This window comes from Pristis pectinata, chromosome 10 (assembly GCF_009764475.1).
Source record: "Pristis pectinata isolate sPriPec2 chromosome 10, sPriPec2.1.pri, whole genome shotgun sequence".
NCBI lineage: Eukaryota > Metazoa > Chordata > Chondrichthyes > Rhinopristiformes > Pristidae > Pristis > Pristis pectinata.
Genome location: NC_067414.1, coordinates 24,353,189 through 24,371,998, shown reverse-complemented (window position 1 = coordinate 24,371,998; position 18,810 = coordinate 24,353,189). Strand labels below are relative to the sequence as shown.

Here is an 18,810-nt window from a genome sequence, read left to right as displayed (position 1 = left end):
CCCAACTCCCTGCTTTCTATTGGTTAACCAATCCTCTATCCATGCTAATACATTACCTGCAACTCTATGTATCCTTACCTTATGGATAAGTCTTTTATGCGGCACCTTATCGAATGCCTTCTGGAAATCCAAGTATACAACATCCACCTGTTCCCCTCTATCCACTGCACTCATTATATCCTCAAAGAACTCCAACAGGTTTGTCAAACAGGAGCTTCCCTTCCTGAATCCGTGCTGTGTCTGCCTGATGGAACCACTTCTATCCAGATGTATCGCTGTTTCTTCCTTTATGATAGCTTCAAGCATTTTTCCAATCATAGTGAATGCACCTTTCTTATTCACGAGCTCTACCTATATTACCTGAGTGGATGAGCCTTCCAGGATGTCCCATCTAAGTGCTGCTATGCCATTCTCCCTGATCAATAGACCATACTAATCCTTGTAGTGCCTGATTTTGTGAATATTTATAAAGCTGTTGATGGTGTCTCATTCTCCAGAAATGGCATACTTCATAAAGGTGAACATAAAATTTACCCTCCCAAAAGAATTAAAGATTGTTTTAGTCCTCCCAGAAAATGTAGATTTGCATTGTTGATCCCTTTTCCAACATTTTCCACCATTAATACATCAGCTGCAATGCCAACAGTGCCCAGAATAGGCTTGTAGAAACAAAAACCTGTTTAATTGTAACTATATTTTGAAACCAAAAACATTCTTTCTTCACATAATAAATACATTTTATGCACATGTACTTCAAATGCCAGAATTATGTACAATATAAATAAATCTAACAGGAAACACTTTACAGGATCATGGGGATTAACTATACAAATCATAGTCTTCTATATGAATACACAAAAGAAACTTGGCACCATTTTACAAATTGTATTCACATCAACATGTACTATAATGCTACCAACAACTGTACATTGTAAAGTGGGGGGTTCAGGCAGAATTTAATCAGAACAGCAACATCTCCAACAGAATATCACCAGCTTTTCTAAATCAGGACATCAAGACAGAGAAAGCAAGGCAGATCTCCATCTATCTGGATTCAATCAACCCAGGCTCCTGGATAAATAGAAATTCAATACTGTTCAGAACACCAAATGTCATGACTAGTGCTTTAAGGGCTGTTACATGGTCCAGGTTTCCTGACATGTGATTTCTTGTCATCCTTTGTGCAGTATTTTGTGACCTGCTGTGGTGTAGGGCTGATAAAGCAAGTCTTTGTTTAGTTACTGAAGCTAGAAAGAAATTAATTGTGTGAGAAATTGAACTCTCGGTTGAACAATAATTTAATCGCATACATCTCGTTCCAGTTTCAGTTCAGAGTTCCAGTTTTTTTGTTATCATTGGCAAGTCAATAAGTCAAGCTTTCTGGGCTTTGAACGTAGCTGTGATCTCATAATTCATGCACTCAGTTATTTACAGTCCCATCTATTAAAACAATGATGGAACAAACCAGCAACTGTACAGTTTAAAGGCAGAACACCTGCCAAGACATGGAGGTAGCTGATCTGTGGAACCTGGCAAAATAAAAAAACCAAATAAAGATATTCAATAGGATCTTTTTTTAATTGAAGGCATCATATTCTCAAGCATATTCTTGATTGCTTAAAGGAATATTGGTAGCATGTTCCAACTCATTTGCTTCATAACAGGAACTCAACATAGCTTCTGTTAGGCACAGAGAAAAAGCTGCTGTTAAAACCAAAATCCTCCAAAAGATTCCTCTGATCTTTGAATATAAATGGCTTCATAGATTTTCCTTAAGAATCAAAATTCAGATCTGGCCAACAAAAGACATTTCTTTCAGCCAGTTAGTCCTTACGTCATTTTCAACACATTTTTGCTTCCTGTTATGTCAAACTGAGTGGAAACTCCTAAAGATAGAGCATATGATTCCCAAGCACAGCTAATAAGCTCTGTTCCCAGCCAACCAGCAGCCTCGTCAATCAAGCCACCTGCCTTCAAAGAAAGGGTTTTGCAAAGTCATCATAAGGTTGCTTAATGGAAGGCAAATAATAATTTATCAAATGCTACAAACTGGATTTCTTATACACAGCAAAGTGTGCATCAATAAACTTGGCAGAAGATTAAGTTTATGAGTAATCCTTTACTTCAATAGAGATGAAATTCCTTTTGAAACTGAATTTTGTAAGTGCATATTTAGGGTTGTGTACCTGTGGGAAGTAGAAACATGTGGACAGGCACTTGTAATAGGAACAAAAAGAAATAGACTTGTTGGTGCAGGTGTTTCAATATCTCAAGAACATCCAACATCAACAAAAATACCCTTTAAAAGCATATATGTAATCTGTTTTTACATGTTGTTCTGAAGTTTCCTCTGCTAACTGATAGAACCATCACACTTTCCATGAGGGGAGTCCAGCAAAAGAAAGCAACTGTCTTGTAAAAGATGTTAAATGCCTCATAAAAACCTGCTGTGCGCCACATGTCTTCATGTCTTTGACTCAGTTTTGATTTGCTTAGTTAGTTCACTGCATTTGTTTCTCTAATTGCAAACGGGAAGTTTGTTGCCTCATAAATAAACATTTTGAAGCAGCTGAAATGTGATTCGAGGCTGTGTATTAATTTCAAGCCCAAACAGCAAACATACTGCACTGCCAGCATGAGCTTTAATTTTAGGGTTTCAGCTGCCATTTTTATGCATGAAAGTTTTCATAAATCCGTGTGAACTCTTGTTTGTTTAAGAATTATGTTGCTAGTACAATATAATTCAGCCATTTAAATTTGATATTTCAGTCATAAGTGACATCAATTTACATATTGATACCAGGGAAATTTATCTTTTGTCACTAGTACTAATGTGCATACAGAGTGACAACTGTGCATTGTGCTCTGGTTCCTCAATAGAATTCCATTTAACTCAATGGAACTGAAGTTCAGAAGTGGAGTGCAGTGGGTAAACAATACTATAGTTCTTGTTTATCTTAAGTGACTGAGAACAAATTTCTATCACAGCGCCAGCCCACTATTCATTATCATTGTGCCTGTGGGTTATTCTGCTAAATGCAATGCCCACTCTACCAGTTTATTACAACCAACACTTTATTTTGTTAAGGAGTTACTCATGCAGCTTAGAAGTCTAAATTGTTCACCTTGTTCTTAATTTTACTGCCAAATTTCTCAGGTTTTTTTTACATTTTAGACAAACTGTTCATTAAATGTCCTGAAATACAAACAACAAAACAAAACAATGCCCTGGTTTATATTTAACTTTGTTGTAGCTGACTAGTCACTTAACATGGATTATATTCTGGGCCAGGGCAGAAGCAGGGATAAACTTTTTTTGCACTCTGTGTGAAGCAAAATTGTAAACTGCTTGACAAAGAACACAGTTAGGATTTTGCTATGACAAGCGAGAGGAAAGCTTCCCAATTATACCCATCTCCCTCACCCCTTAAGTGATTAGTACCAACACTGAACCAGTTCCCAAACACAGTGGATCAGTAAACCCAGTTTAGTGCTTATATATGCATGGTGGCACTGGGAATACAAGTGCAGCTTCAACATTTTCTGTAAGTCCAAATTGCTGCATTCTTTCTGCTTACTACATTTCACCATAAACTCTATTACAATGAAACATCAGCTTCCATTGGTGATTATAACTGAAGTGCCCTTGTGTGCATGGGTTGGGTCCTGTTGCATTCGGAAGTGAGAAGTCACATCAAAGTGACTGCCATTGCAGCCCAATGAGTAGTTTTTAATGGCTTCAGTATCATACAGATGCTCAAAGGCATAGCCAGTCAGTGCGTAAGCATGTTTATCGAAGTACTGCCGGTGATGGGTGGAGTAATAGTTTGGGGAAGATGCGCAGTTTCCCCCTGTTTGATGAGGGGACAGGTCAGAAGGTAGGTAGTCCTTACCTAAGGCTACATTTGTCTTTGAAATTCGGTCAGAACTTGGGCTGCTTATTCTAGACAGTGAAACTGGACTGCTATTGTACTCATTCTCATGAGAACTCATGATCTTTCCTTCTCTTTGTTGGAGGTGATCACAAGGAGAGGTGTTAGTCATCAGAGGAGCACGGCATACAACACTGGTCATCTGTTGCTGCTGGTAGCTCACGTTAAAGCATGTGGCATGGACCTTGCCCATACCATTCATAGATTGCAGTTGCTCTGAGGCAGTTTTTCTCATTTGCAGCCTGCTCTCCTCTTCTTTGATCATTTGCTGTGTTGCTCTAATTAGAGTCTCAATCTTACTTGGCTCATGCGGACTGCTCTGGTACCTCTCATTGTGGTATCTGTCCCCCGATTCACTGGCGGAGCAGGGGTCTGGTGAACTGACTACACTCTCTTCATCCCAGTGTCCTCTTCCTGCATTGAAAGGCAAAAATAGCAAAATAAATTATATCTCCAGAACAAGCTCAGAAAGCAATGAAGGAATATCAGCTGATGAACATTTAACACCAAATGAATGTATGTGTTTCTTTCTACTATTTTAACAAAGATGCTAAATTATTTATTTTAAAGTAGTGGATATTAAATATTTCTCCTGTAAACTCACCGACAGATGTTCAAATATGGTTTTCCTGAATGCATTTATCCCTGTGAGGGTCTAATAATTAGTGCTATGTCACCTGAAAGGTAGAATTTAATAAGGGCCCAATTTTTCTCTGCAATTTGATACTGTCAAGGAAGCAGAAGATTGCTGTAACATCACTGAAGAGGAGACATCCAGGCTCAGAGTTGTCTGGAATAGGCCATCTCAAGATGCACTGCCATCATCGGAATGGTTCCTGCTACCTCAAAGTTGCTGTAAGTGCAGAGTCACAGAATGTGTGGAACTTTGGTATGCAACCAACCTCCACCAGGTGCAATATACAATGGCCAAATAACCTACCAACCCACACCTCTTTGGGACATGGGAGGAAACTGGAGCACCTGGAGGAAACCCACGTGGCTATAGGGAGAACAGGCAAACACCCAGACAGCAGCAGGGGTCAGGATTGAACCCAGGCTGCTCTAGCTGTGAGGCAGTGGCTCTACTAACTGCACCACTGTGCCGCAGATAAGACTGAGAGTGACCCAGAACATGTATTGAGAAGGAATTTAGTCAGGTAAGAAAGAGAAGGTTTGAGGTGGGGGGAAGAGTAGAAGGAACAGTAAGAAAAAAGTTTAAATTTAAAATTTGGCTCCTTCTAAATCACTGAAAGCAATTCACTAACCGGATCTGACAGTTAAGTTGCTCACTTTCTAGACTAGAGGGGTTGATTGGTGAAGGTTGACAATTAATATTTCACTCAGCACTGATAGTTACTAAACTAAGTTTGCTAAGAAGAGTTTAATGGGAAATTAATGTGTTGTTCCCATCACCGCAACATCCATTTGGGTTGCACAGTTCCTATTAATCTTGAAGCCTTGCTTCCCTAGCCACCCTACAAAGCAGGGAACCCATGATGGGCAACAGGGCTTCAGGTGGTGAATCCTGAAGCCCTACCCCAAACAGTGGTGGTGGCCTTTTCACAGCGTGTGCTCTTTCATCTGTTTAAAAATGCCATTGATAATCAAAGTTATTTAAACATAGTTGAAATATAGTGAGACCTTGATACAACGAGCTTCATTATATCATGGTTTCAGATATACAGTGAGTATTATTGTGTTACAAGATGAAAATTAGATAAATGTTAGTTTCACCTACAACATGGATACCTTGCAATGCAAGTGCTAAAGTTGTCCCCCACACCTTTGTTATGTTGAGGTTGCATTGCAAATAATTTAAAACATTAAAATTAAAATAATAAATGTAATCAAAATGCACTGATGTAAATTAATTAAAAACAGAAATATTAATTAAAATAAAAAAAGAAGAGCCCATTTACGTTCATTTACTTTTGGGCTGGCATAAGGCCAAGAAGATAGATACAGGGTATATGCAGCCCCTCAGCTAAGGATGATTGCAGCCACCCCTCGACTCAGTTGTGAACCCAGCAGTAGAGTAAGATGTCAGACCCATTGGTTTCTGACACCCAATATGCTCTGTACGTCTGCACTGCAATACATAGGCATAGAGTTGGGCACCTGCTGACCCAAACCACCAGCCAATGGTGGATTTCAGAATCATGAAGATCACAGTGTTATTGAGAGAAAACTGCACAGGACCAATGGCCCGGCAGTGCATACTGATCAGCAGGTCAGAGAAATGTGAGTTGCAGGGTATTCCTATAACCTTAGCCAATTTGGAGTATTAATTATGACATGCTTATTCCAGATGACTTTTTTTTCCACCTTATTCTGGTTTCACTCGGTAATGTTCTGCTCCTGTCTTCCAACTACCAAGCAGCTCTGATAAACTGGTCTGTACTGGTACATAAAAATGATTCATCTCACATCATGTAAATTATGCTGATTACTTGCGTTTTCATGACAGCCATATCTCATGATGAAATGCACCTTAATTGTCTAGCGACACATTAAGTCATCAGCCTACGAACTGCCTCCTATAATATTCTCCTAAGAAATGGTTCAGAGGCTGATGAGGTAAATTTGCTTCAACAATCCCCTGGTACTGACAGATTTCTAGCATACAGCTCAAGGTTTCAAATGGAGGGTGTCTGAAAACCAGAAATCCAGTAATATGATGGCAGACACTCCTCTGCCCAACCTTTCATGTAATTGGGTGCACAGCAAAATTGGTTGTTCATAAAACTCATTAGGCTCCCAACAGTGCTAGCAATTTTACATAATTATCAACATTGAAAATGTGAGCTGGTCAAATTGTATTGAAAGTATCTACAATTGATCCAACAATAGTTTTGTGGGAAAGATGCATTGGTTCGGATCATGCTGAGATTTGCTGGATGTTCCAAATGGAACATCTATCATTGGAGTGGCTGGAAGTCTTGGACTTCTGTACTTGCACAATGGAATGTATAAGTCTCTTCACATCTCCTTACAACATAAAGGAGGCCATTTGGCCCACTGAGTCCCTGCCAGCTCCCAGAGCATTCCATCAGTCTCATTCCCCACTTAGTTTCCAGTTACCTATTCTCTCTCACATGCCCATCAGCTCTCCCCACTTCTCCTACCGCCCACCTCTACTCAGGATAACTTACAGCAGCCAATTAGCCTACCAACCAGCACGTCTTTGAGATTCTGGTTTCTTCCCACATCTCAAAGACGTGCTGGTTGGTAGTTTAATTGGCTACTCCTCAAACTCCTCACAGTGGGGTGGTCAGGACTGAACCCAGCTTGCTGGAGCTGAGAGGCAGCAGCTCTGCCTGCTCCACCAGTGACAGATTCATAAGGTTGAATCCATCAACACTGAAGTCCACATGTAAGTCTACCGGCAGAACCCAGTCTTGCTGCGATTTATCAGCATTATGCTGGTATTCCTTGCCTCCCAGATCCTGCACCATCAGACCTGGCATAAGATCTGAAACCCTTCTGGTTTCTTCACATATCTTGGAAACATCCAGTCAGTCAGGCAGCAACTGTGGAAAAAGGTACAGAGTTAACATTTCAGGTTGAAGACCATTCATTAGAACATCATCTTTAACCTGAAATATTAACTCTGTTTATCATGCCTCAGATGCTGCCTGACCTGCTGAACATTTGTAGCATTTTCTGTTTTTACTTCTGACTTCCCGTGCCTGCAGTTTCTTTTATTTTCTTTGCAAATCCAGTCTAACTAATTTGATAGAGTTTCTTGATGAAGTAATAGAGAGGGACAAAAAAGGAACAGCAGTTAGTGCAGTATTAATGAGATCCAAAGCTGCCACATTACAGACTTGTCATCAAGACTAAATCACTGAAGAATGGGGCTGTAACATCGTGGATAGAAAGCTGGCTAAGTAACTGGAAACAGAGAGTAGTATTGAATGGGTGCTTTTTGGAAGAAGGGAAGTGTACAGTGGAATACCCCAGGAGTCAGTACTAAGACCACAGCTTTTCTTAATATAAATTGATGAGTTGGAATTGGGTTCCAAATTTCCAGATTTGCAAATGATACAGAATGAATACAATACAAATAATACAATACAAATGATACACAATGACCTAGCAAATTGTGAGGAGGACAGTAATAGATTTCAAAGTGATCGAGACATGCAGGCAGATAGGTGGCAAATAAAATTTAACACTGGGAAAAGCAAGTAGTTACATTTGGATAGGTGGGACAAGAAAAGGCGATTTAAACTGTAAGGCAGAATTATAAAAGAGGTACAAGAGCAGAAAGATCTTGGGATAAATGCGCATAGCTGGTTGGGAAAGTGGTTAAAAAACAAATGGGATCTTAGGCTTCATAAATAGAGGCAAAAAGTACAAGAAGGAGGAAGTCATGACGAACCCACACAAAACACTTGTTTGGCCGCAACTAGAGTTCTGTCCACACTTTAGGAGGAGTGTGAAGGCTTTAGAGAGAGACCAGAAAAAATTTACTAAAATAATTTCAGGGATGTGTGATTTAGTTATGTGGATAAACTGGAGAAGCTGGGGTTGTTTTCTTCAGAACAGAGGAGGGCATGGGGGTAGAATAGAGTTATTCAAGATCATCAAAGGTATGTATGAAGTAGATGGGGAAATCAAGAACCATAGATTCAAAGTGACTGAGAGAAGAACCCATAGTGACTCAATGAATTACGGTGAGTGATGGGAGTCTGGAGTGCCTTGACAGAGTTGTAGTGGAGACAGATTCAATTATGGTGTCCAAAAGGAAGGTTGTTAAGTATATGAAAGAAAAGCACTTGCAGGAATATGGGGAGAGGGGAAGGAAGTGAGATTGTTTGAATTAGTCTTTCATAGAACCAGTATGAACTTGACAGGCCGAATGGCCTTCTTTTCTGCTGTAACCCTTCTGTGATTCTGCAATTTCAATGGGGATTGTAGGTCTTTAGATGAGATTAAGTTTGATTACTATCTTCAAATGATTTTGCTTTCAATTAATGTTTTAATTATTTATAGGTGTTACTTTTTAATTTAACAATTTTTATTTTAAGAAATAATCATTTATTTTTCAGTTATTTTAGAAACATAAAACGTTTTACTTATTTAGCTGCTGGCAAATTCACATTTCCAATTGTGCTGACTGAGAAACATGGTCAAGGATGTTTTGGGTGAGGTTAGGGTAAGTGGGATCCAGCCTTGTCAAATATGGGTATGTAGGGATTGTAAGTGGTGATTCCTAGCAACTGGTCTGAGCTTGCACGCCTAGCACAACATCATTCCTCTTTCAAGAATTTATTTCAAGAAGAAATATAATGTGCTGTTTAATTCTTTTATGTTTTCAAGATTGCATATGCCTTGATTTCAAGCTATGATCCTGTATACTGAAACCTATCCTCCCAATTATTTCAAATGGGCCACTATCTCTGTAAAGTAGGATAAAATAATTTGATTTTAGGGGCATTAAGTATTCCTGTTAATATTCAAAGCCTAATTTCAAGCCATAACTTAAAGAACAATTTTTTAAGACCTCTTTACATTTATTGCCTTGGAGAGACTTGCCAATAAAGCTGATCTTTGACCATACTCTCAGAAGTCAATTATTTACAGTTTCATCTTTTAAAGTACAATTATGGAAAATGTCAACAACCAGACAGTTTCAAAGCAGAACACTTGCCAATGTGTGGGGCTGAGGGGGTCACTTATTAGAGGCAACAACTTGCATTTTTGAAGCACCATCCATACAGTGAAACATCTTTCAGTGTTCACAGGGCCGGAAATGAGAGCGAGAAAAGAATTTGGGAACTATCAAAGGCGTCTCCTCGAAACTCACCCTGGTAGAGCTAAACACACAATATAATATAAACAGATTTATTTACTCTAGGTCCTTCTGCTCTTCTGCCCCAACCAGGTTTTTATTTGCAAATGTTTGGATGTCATTTCTGTTTCACCTATTAAAGTGCGTAGTTAGCTAATTTGCCACCTAACTGCCTGATCTGAAAGTTTACTAATATCTCCTTGTTTCATGTTGATTGTTCCCTCGTGTTAACTACAGCCCCAAATTTGTTGTCATTTGTAAGCTGAGCTGCTGAGCTGCATGTTCCTAAATCCAAATCATTCATGTAATTCATTAGTCGGGGTATTGAGTTCAAGAGCCGCGACGTAATGTTGCAGCTCTATAAAACACTGGTTAGGCCACACTTGGAGTATTGTATTCAGTTCTGGTCGCCTCATTATAGGAAGGATGTGGAAACTTTAGAGTGGGTCTAGAGGAGATTTACCAGGATGCTGCCTGGATTGGAGAGCATGTCTTATAAGGATAGGTTGAGCGAGCTGGGGCTTTTCTCTTTGGAGTGAAGGAGGATGAGAGGTGACTTAATAGAGGTCTACAAGATGATAAGAAGCATAGATCGAGTGGACAGTCAGAGACTTTTTCCCAGGGTGAAAATGGCTGACATGAGGGGGCATAATTTTAAGGTGATTGGAGGAAAGTATAGGGGGGATGTCAGAGGTAAGTTTTTTACAGAGAGAGTGGTGGGTGCATGGAATGCACTGCAGGCAGAGGTGATGGAGGCAGATACATTAGGGACATTTAAGAGACTCTTAGATAGGCACATGAATGATTAAATAATGGAGGGCTATGTGGGAAGGAAGGGTTAGATAGATCTTAGAGCAGGATAAAATGTTGGCACAACGTCGTGAGCTGAAGGGCCTGTACTCTGCCGTTATGTTCTATGTTAACTTATAAAAAGCAATGGTCCCAGCACTAATCTCTGCAGAATACTACTTGCTACTTTCCACCAATCCGATTACCCTTATTCTCAGCTATTTTGTTAGCCAGTTTGCTAACATTCCTGACTCCACTCGCTTTAATCTTTGTAATGAGCTGTCATGTGACTTCTTACTGAAAACCTTTTTAAAGATCCAACCACAGGATATCTACTACTTTACCTGTTCAAAGCATTCTATCAGGTTACATGTGACTTGATCTATCAGACTTGCACATCTGGAGTTCTAGGTGTGTTCTTCCTCCCCTTTTGTATACAGGGATCACATTAGCTGTCCACTAGTCCTTTGCAACAATCCCAGTTTTGATTTAACTTTTATAAACTGTGCACGAACAAGTGGCTCAGTTATCTTCTCCCTGGTTTCCACAAGTACATGGGTCCGTACCATCCTGACGTAGGGATGGAACTTTTTTCAGTTTTGTCAATTTGTCTGTTATTTTCCCCCTTTCTATCCCAAATAAATTAATATTCTTTTAAAACATCCTCTAGTGAAGTATTTATTTCAGTAGCTTCTTTAATAAAAATTGGTGCAAAGTAGTTTTTGTCAATGTGTCTGCATTTATCTCTGTCAGTTCACTTTCTTCATCTTTTATTGACTCCTTGCCTACTTACATTTTCCTTTAGTTATTTATGCCATTTAGAACATCATAATTTCTGGCTATCTCCCCTCTAACTTTCAGTCCAAATGTAGGGTCTTGACCCAAAACATGAACTATCCATTTCCCTTCACAGATTCTGTCTGACCTGCTGAGTTCCTCCAGCAGTTTGTTTTTGCTCCAGATTCAAGCATCTGCAATCTCTTGTGTTCTTACTATTATTCCTTTTCGTATTTTGTGATTTGATTTTGTTATCTAACTTTGCTCTCTTGATAGAACCATAAATCCATAGAATAATACAGCACAATACGAGCCCTTCAGCCCACCATGTTGTGCCGACCTTTAAACCATGCCTAAGACTATCTAACCCCTTCCTCCCACATATTCCCCTATTTTAAATTCCTCCATATGCTTATCTAACAATTTCTTGAACTTGACCAACGTACCTGCCTCCACCACTACCCCAGGCAGCACATTCCATGTCCCAACCACTCTCTGGGTAAAAAACCTCCCTCTGATATCTCCCTTGAACTTGCCACCCATTACTTTAAAGCCATGCCCCCTTGTATTGAGCATTGGTGCCCTGGGAAAGAGACACTGGCTGTCTACTCTATCTATTCCTCTTAATATTTTGTATACCTCTATCATGTCTCCCCTCATCCTCCTTTTCTCTAAAGAGTAAAACCCTAACTCCCTTAGTCTCTCCTCATAATCCATACTCTCCAAACCAGGCAGCATCCTGGTAAATCTCCTCTGCACCCTTTCCAACGCCTCCACATCCTTCCTATAATGAGGCGACCAGAACTGGACACAGTACTCCAAGTGTGGTCTAACCAGGGTTTTGTAAAGCTGCGTCAATACCTCGTGGCTCTTAAACTCGATCCCACGACTTATGAATGCTAACATCCCATAAGCTTTCTTAATTACCTTATCTACCTGTGAGGTAACTTTCAGTGATCTGTGGATATGAACCCCCAGATCCCTCTGCTCCTCCACACCACCCAGAATCCTGCCATTAACCTTGTACTCCACCTTGGAGTTTGTCCTTCCACAGTGTATCACCTCACACTTCTCCAGATTGAACTCCATCTGCCACTTCTCAGCCCAGCTCTGCATCCTATCAATATCCCTCTGCAATCTTCGACAGTCCCCCACACTATCCACAACACCCTTGACCTTTGTGTCATCTGCAAACTTGCTCACCCATCCTTCTACCCCCTCATCCAAGTCATTAATAAATATTACGAAAAGTAGAGGTCCCAGAACCGATCCCTGTGGGACACCTCTTGTCACAGCCCTCCAATCTGAATGCACTCCCTCCACCACAACCCTCTGCTTTCTACAGGCAAGCCAATTCTGAATCCACACGGCCAAGCCTCCCTGGATCCCATGCCCTCTGACCTTCTGAAGAAGCCTACCATATGGAACCTTGTCAAATGCCTTACTAAAATCCATGTAGACCACATCTACTGCACTACCCTCGTCAATCTGCCTGGTCACCTCCTCAAAGAATCCTATCAGGCTTGTGAGACATGATCTTCCCTTCACAAAGCCATGCTGGCTGTCCCTAATCAGTCCATGATTCTCTAAATGCTCATAGCTCCTATCTCTAAGAATCATTTCCAACAGCCTGCCCACCACAGACGTAAGGCTCACTGGTCTGTAATTCCCTGGACTATCCCTACTACCTTTTTTGAATAAGGGGACAACATTTGCCACCCTCCAATCCTCCAGCACTGTTCCCGTGGACAACGAGGACTGAAAGGTCCGAGCCAACGGTTCAGCAATCTCCTCCCTCACCTCGTGGAGCAGCCTTGGGAATATTCTGTCAGGCCCCGGGGACTTATCTGTCCTAATATTTTCTAACAGCTCCAACACATCCTCTCTCTTGATATCTACATGGTCCAGAACATTAACCTTACCAACACTGCCCTCAGTGTCATCTAGGCCCCTCTCCTTGGTGAATACCGAAGAGAAGTATTCATTGAGAACCTCACCCACTTCCACAGCTTCCAGGCACATCTTCCCACCTTCGTCTCCAATCGGTCCTTCCTTTACTCTCGTCATCTTTCTGCTCTTCACATGTGAAAAAGGCCTTGGGATTTTCCATAACCCTACTCACCAAGGCCTTCTTTAAAGAAGGATCTTCTTTAATCATCACCTCCAGATTCGTTTCTAGTCATTATGAAACTGCCAGCTGGTTCCAAAGCACCTTTGGGATTTTTGATCTGACTGCAATCCTGTCCAATCTTTGATCAGATAATCCTTTATAACTACAATCTTTCTACCCAGCATCTTATCCCACTGGACTGCCTCCTGTCTATGGTGGTCTGCTCAGCATTCTGACAGTTATACCCAACCTTACCTTCTATCCCCACAAAGTACTTCATGTTTGTTGGACAGGAGGAATGACTCCTGATCCTCTGATGCTTTCTTTCCTATACTCTCCTCCTAATGACAATCAATTGTCACACATCTCCCTTCATGCTCCTGTGCTTTCCTCTGTTTATCCAGCTCAGACTCAAGCTCAATGACTTAAGAGTTGGTGAAGGCTCTGCCTTTGATAGTAAGGCAAAAGAAGAGGGAATATCTAATGAACTAATGCGTGAAGAAATAATGCAGGAAATTGCAAAAGGTGGAAACTGTAGAAAAAGCAAATGTGAGAACCTGAAGCTATCTGCAAATGAAGGCAATGATTTTAAAATTGATGAACACTGTGGTTGTGTTGTCTTGGGCAGAATGCTAATGCAATTTTTCTTCTCAACCTATTTATACCCTGAGTCCTCTCATTTTTAAAAAAAATCACAGCAAGCTTCCACATACTGGCAGGCAATTCACACGAACAAGGAGAAATCTTTCAGCATCTAACAAATGTTAAATTGGAAGCACCAATGGAGATACTTGATCTAAGTGGTGAATAACACAGGAGTTGAAGACAGAGTGGAGAACTGAGTACTTGGCATATAATCAAATAATAGGTTAAGTTTTCCGTAAGTCACTTTCAGTGGTGATCCTGCAAAATGTGTTTATATAAGCTTCCACTTTTCAGTGCATGCAACAAAATCATAAATGTGTGTATAAATTGTATCTTTGTTTTTATCGCTAGACATAATGACTAGAGGAATTCTTACTCTAATATCAAAACTAGTCATCATTTTGATGAGAATTACTGAATCAAGTAAATGACAGGAAAAGATGTGAATCATGAATTGTCACAATCAGATTGATGTTTGCTATAAACATCTCATTTCCAACATCTTGGAAATAGCCTCCAGCCACAGCAATACAGATCTGGAAGTGATCCAGCCTTATTATTAATTAAGTAGAAATGAACCAGAAAGTGTTCATTATGTTAGATAACGCAAAACTGAATCAGTATGAGAATATGCCATTGCCAGCTGGTCTGAAAGTCAGCCAAATACTGTGCCAGCTTTAAGGAACTAAAGCAAATCTGATTCTGGGAGAACTGGACCAGCTTTCTTGTGCAGAGTCCAAAGACAACATAAGACCAGATTCTCGATTTTCTTCAGTTCATACTGTAAACAAGGATCTGCTCCAGGTGTTTTGCAAACTTTACACCAATTGGTTGTAGCAATATCAGCATCACACATTTGAGAGCTATTACCATTGATTTTAAGAAAATTAGAAAGTTGTCCAGATGGATAATTTCAAGTATATGAGTCAATATCTTGCATTTATAACTTCTCAATGCATCACAAGGCACATTGCAGCCGTTAAATTACTTCTGAAATTTTATCAGTTTGCTATGTAGGCAAATACACCAGTTTGTTTGAATAATGTATGGTTTCACAGATAACAATCAGATAAATGTCCAGTAAATCACAATATTGATTGATTATATGAATGCTGGCTATTTTAATGTAATGAAAAGTGCACAGGATTTACAACTGGTAGACAACAGACTCCACCAGATTATTTATAGTCATAGAGCACAAAACCAGGCCCTTCCGCCCACCAGATCCATGCAGACCATCGAGTACTCATCTATACTAATCCCATTTTCCAACAATTGGCCCCTTGGCATCTATGCCTTGGTGATTAATGTACTGATCTAAATATATCTTAAGTATTGTGAGAGTCTCTACCTCCACCACACACTCAGGCAGTCCATTTCAGATTCTAATTCTTCCTCTGATCCTCTCTAAATCTCCTATACCTCAGGCTTTAAACCTATGCCCTCTGGTTTTATACACTTCTGCTGTGGAGAAACATTTCTTACTACTTGCCCAATCTATGCTCCTCATAATTTTGTATATCTCCATCAGGACAGCTCACAACCTTCTTCACTCCAAAGAAAACAAAGCTTATCCCATTATCCCTTCATCTGACGAAGGATCGCTGACCTGAACTGTTAACTGTTTCTCATTCCACAGATGTTACCGGACCTACTGAGTTTTACCAGCATTCTCTGCTTTTATTTCAGATTTCCAGCATCTATAATGTTTTATTTTCATTTTCCAGCCTACCCAGTTTCTCCTATTGGTTGAAATGCTTCAGCCTAGGCAAATCCTTTCTATACCCTCTCCAGTGCAATCATGTCATTCCTGTGGTATAGCAACCAAAACTGTACACAGTATTCCAGCTATAAACTAAATAAAGTTTAATAAAGTTACTGCCCAGTTGATGAAAGCCAAAATTTACCCATACATTTCAAACAAAAGAAACTCAGCAAGCTGTTGAGTACTATACAAAAAGCTGGAGGAACTCAGGGGGTCAGGCAGCATCTATGGAGGGAAATGGACAATCATCTGGACTGAAGGATCTTGACCTGAAATGCTGACTGTCCATTTCTCTCCATAGATGCTGCTTGACCAGTTGAGTTCCCCCGGATTCTTGTATGTTGCTCTAGATTCCAGCATTTGCAGTCTCCTGTGTCTCCAAGCTTCTAAGTACGTTTCTTCCTTTCCAGTGCAGGGAACTATTTCGTCAATTCTGAGGAAACTCAAATTAGTTTGTTTGGCACTCAGGTGTGATAAGTTTGCAGAAAGGAGTTGCCTTGTGGAGGCTTCTGGATTCAACAACTTGCCATATGAAAGCAATTTAGCCCCACACATCATGCCTCACTTTCTTTAGTTACAATGAAAGGATGTATTAAGATTGAACTATTCCTCAAATAAACTTTCCTTTCCTACTCAAACTGAGTGCAATCACCTTAGAAATGACCACTTCCTGCAATGTGAATTTTCTAGTTGATAGTTACTTCTTTATGACAGTCTTACCATGAATACTGGGAATAGAGGCTATATGTGGCATGCTGTTTTCATATCCCTCTCTGCTCTCCGGAGATGATTTTGCCAGAGCCAATGTCATACGGGAAGAGCTCCACCAATTTTCTCTTGCAGACTGCGAACCTCCAAGGAAGTATCTGCCTGCCTCACACCTTCCTCCCTCACACGGCGACATGTGGAAATGCGACTGCCTTTCCTCCACTGATCTGGAGTGCTCGAGGGCAAAGCCATAGCACAGAGAGTTTCTGTCAGAGAACTGTCCGTAGGCACAGGATATAATATCATGCTGGGAATGGGGCTGCGGCCCTTCTGTGTGATCCAGCAGTTGCGGGGAAGCATTGTCTGTTAGTGGACTTCCTCCCCACTGACTCTCATGGTCTGATTCGGATCTTTCAGTGTGGAATCCAGAGTACTGCAAGAGAGGGGAGGAAAGAAAAAGAAGTCATGGAAAGGATCAGAAATCTATATATTATTTCCAGTTAATCTTAAATAATAGCAAAAATAAGTTTCATTCATCCTCATTTCTGTTTATCTTCAAATATACCATAGTTCAGAATATAGGATTAGGCTAAGCAGCCTTTTTAAATCCCACATGGAAGCATTAGACTAAACAAACTCCTTCTCTGCATTTTCTTATCAGAGCAGCTATTATTTCAAAGTCAGCCTTCTTCACTTTGTTTTCCACTCTTTCCCACTGTCGAGCTCCTTACATCTTGTTCAAACTATCGGCTTCTAAACCACTATGATTTGTCTGCAATTTTGCTGGCATTCTGCTCTATGGAACCTGATAAAGGTTTCTCAGTGGAAAAGCATGTGCACAAAATTTCAATCAGATTATAATTATAGCCACTACCATTTTCTTGTAAGATACCAGCCTCTGAATTTCATATAGCGGAAGGTGGAATCTGAGGACAATAATTCTGAACAATAAGGATCAATAAAAATACGTGAAAGGTTGACTAAGCAATTGAAATAATGACCATGTATCATAAATGTAAGACAAATATGTGATATTGTAAAATATTCATCCTCATTAGTTGAAAATATCTATCCTTTAAGAAAATGTTTTGCACTGGTGAGGATCTATTCACCACAATGTAATTTAACATTCCTACCAGAATGCCATATGAATTTTGTGACCATTGAACAGAACACCTTGACCCAATCTGGAGAAAAGATAAGTGAATTATAAAGACCACCATTAGAAACCTAGAAACAGAAACTTAAAGACACAGGAGAACAACATGTCGATATAGGTTTGGAAAAGGCTATCCGGGCTAATCTAAATATTGCTAAATGTGGTGAGAGTTTCTGGCTCTACCACTTATTCAGAAAGTAGGTTCCAGCACCCCCATCATCTTAGGGGTATAAAAACTTCTCCTCAATTCCCTTATAATCCCAGCAATTTTGTTGAATCTCTAATTCTTGGTTATGGAGAAGAATCTATGATCAAGACTTATTATAGCCCTGAAAAGATTGCATTAGTGATGATGTAGTGGTGATTTGTGAGGATATTGTCAGGACTGGAGAGTTTTAGTCACGCAAAATGATTAGTTGGGCTGGAGCAGAGGAGGTTTTTGTATAAAATTCTGTGGGAAGTACTTTTTTCCCTAAGCAGAGAATTCAATAACCAAGACTTACAGGTTCAATCAAGTTGCTGGAATTACAAGGGAATTGAGAAGTTTTTATACCCCAAGAATAATGGGGGTACTAGAACTTACTTCCTGAATGAGTGGCGAAGCCAGATACACTCACCATATTCAGCATTACTTGAATTAGCCTGGATAGCTTTGTTCAAACGTGTTGTCCGTGTCTCTATGTTTCTGTTTCTAGGTTTCTAAGAATGGTCTTAGCAATTCACTTATATTTAGTCCAGAATGGGTCAAGGTATTCTGCTCAATGGCCACAAAGTTCAAGTTGAATTCTGGCGGGAATCTTAAATTACATTTTGGAAGCAGCTGTCAACTGTTAAGCTATAATTTATAGGAACTGATTACTGTCCTTCTTGGGAATTATCATCAAGGTAGCAGAGCCAAACTTAAATACCTCAAAACAGGCAGATTAGCACAACAAAATATATCATTGGTGTGGAACAGATTGGAACCAAGAAACTGAAATAACAACTTACAGCATCCTCGGAGCCATTTATGCGACTGATGCAAAAATATTTAGGCTAATGTCTCACTCTTAGAAAACACAGCTAGAACTGTAAGAAATAATTTCAGTGCTGTATTTTCTTACAGCAACCAATGATTTAATGTTGGTA

At 40.0% G+C, this 18,810-nt stretch overlaps 1 protein-coding gene across 1 annotated transcript in view; it reads right to left on the bottom strand.

Moving 5' to 3' along the window:
- Positions 1 to 3,612: 3,612 nt before the first annotated feature.
- The window catches only part of sim1a (SIM bHLH transcription factor 1a), a 46,343-nt gene continuing 31,145 nt past the window's right edge, over positions 3,613 to 18,810 (bottom strand). Inside the window, exons 10-11 of the mRNA XM_052024921.1 lie at positions 16,536 to 16,956; positions 3,613 to 4,346 (exon numbers count right to left, since the gene is read on the bottom strand). Coding sequence (XP_051880881.1) covers positions 3,613 to 4,346; positions 16,536 to 16,956 — 1,155 coding nt within the window. The remainder of the gene's footprint in view (positions 4,347 to 16,535; positions 16,957 to 18,810) is intronic.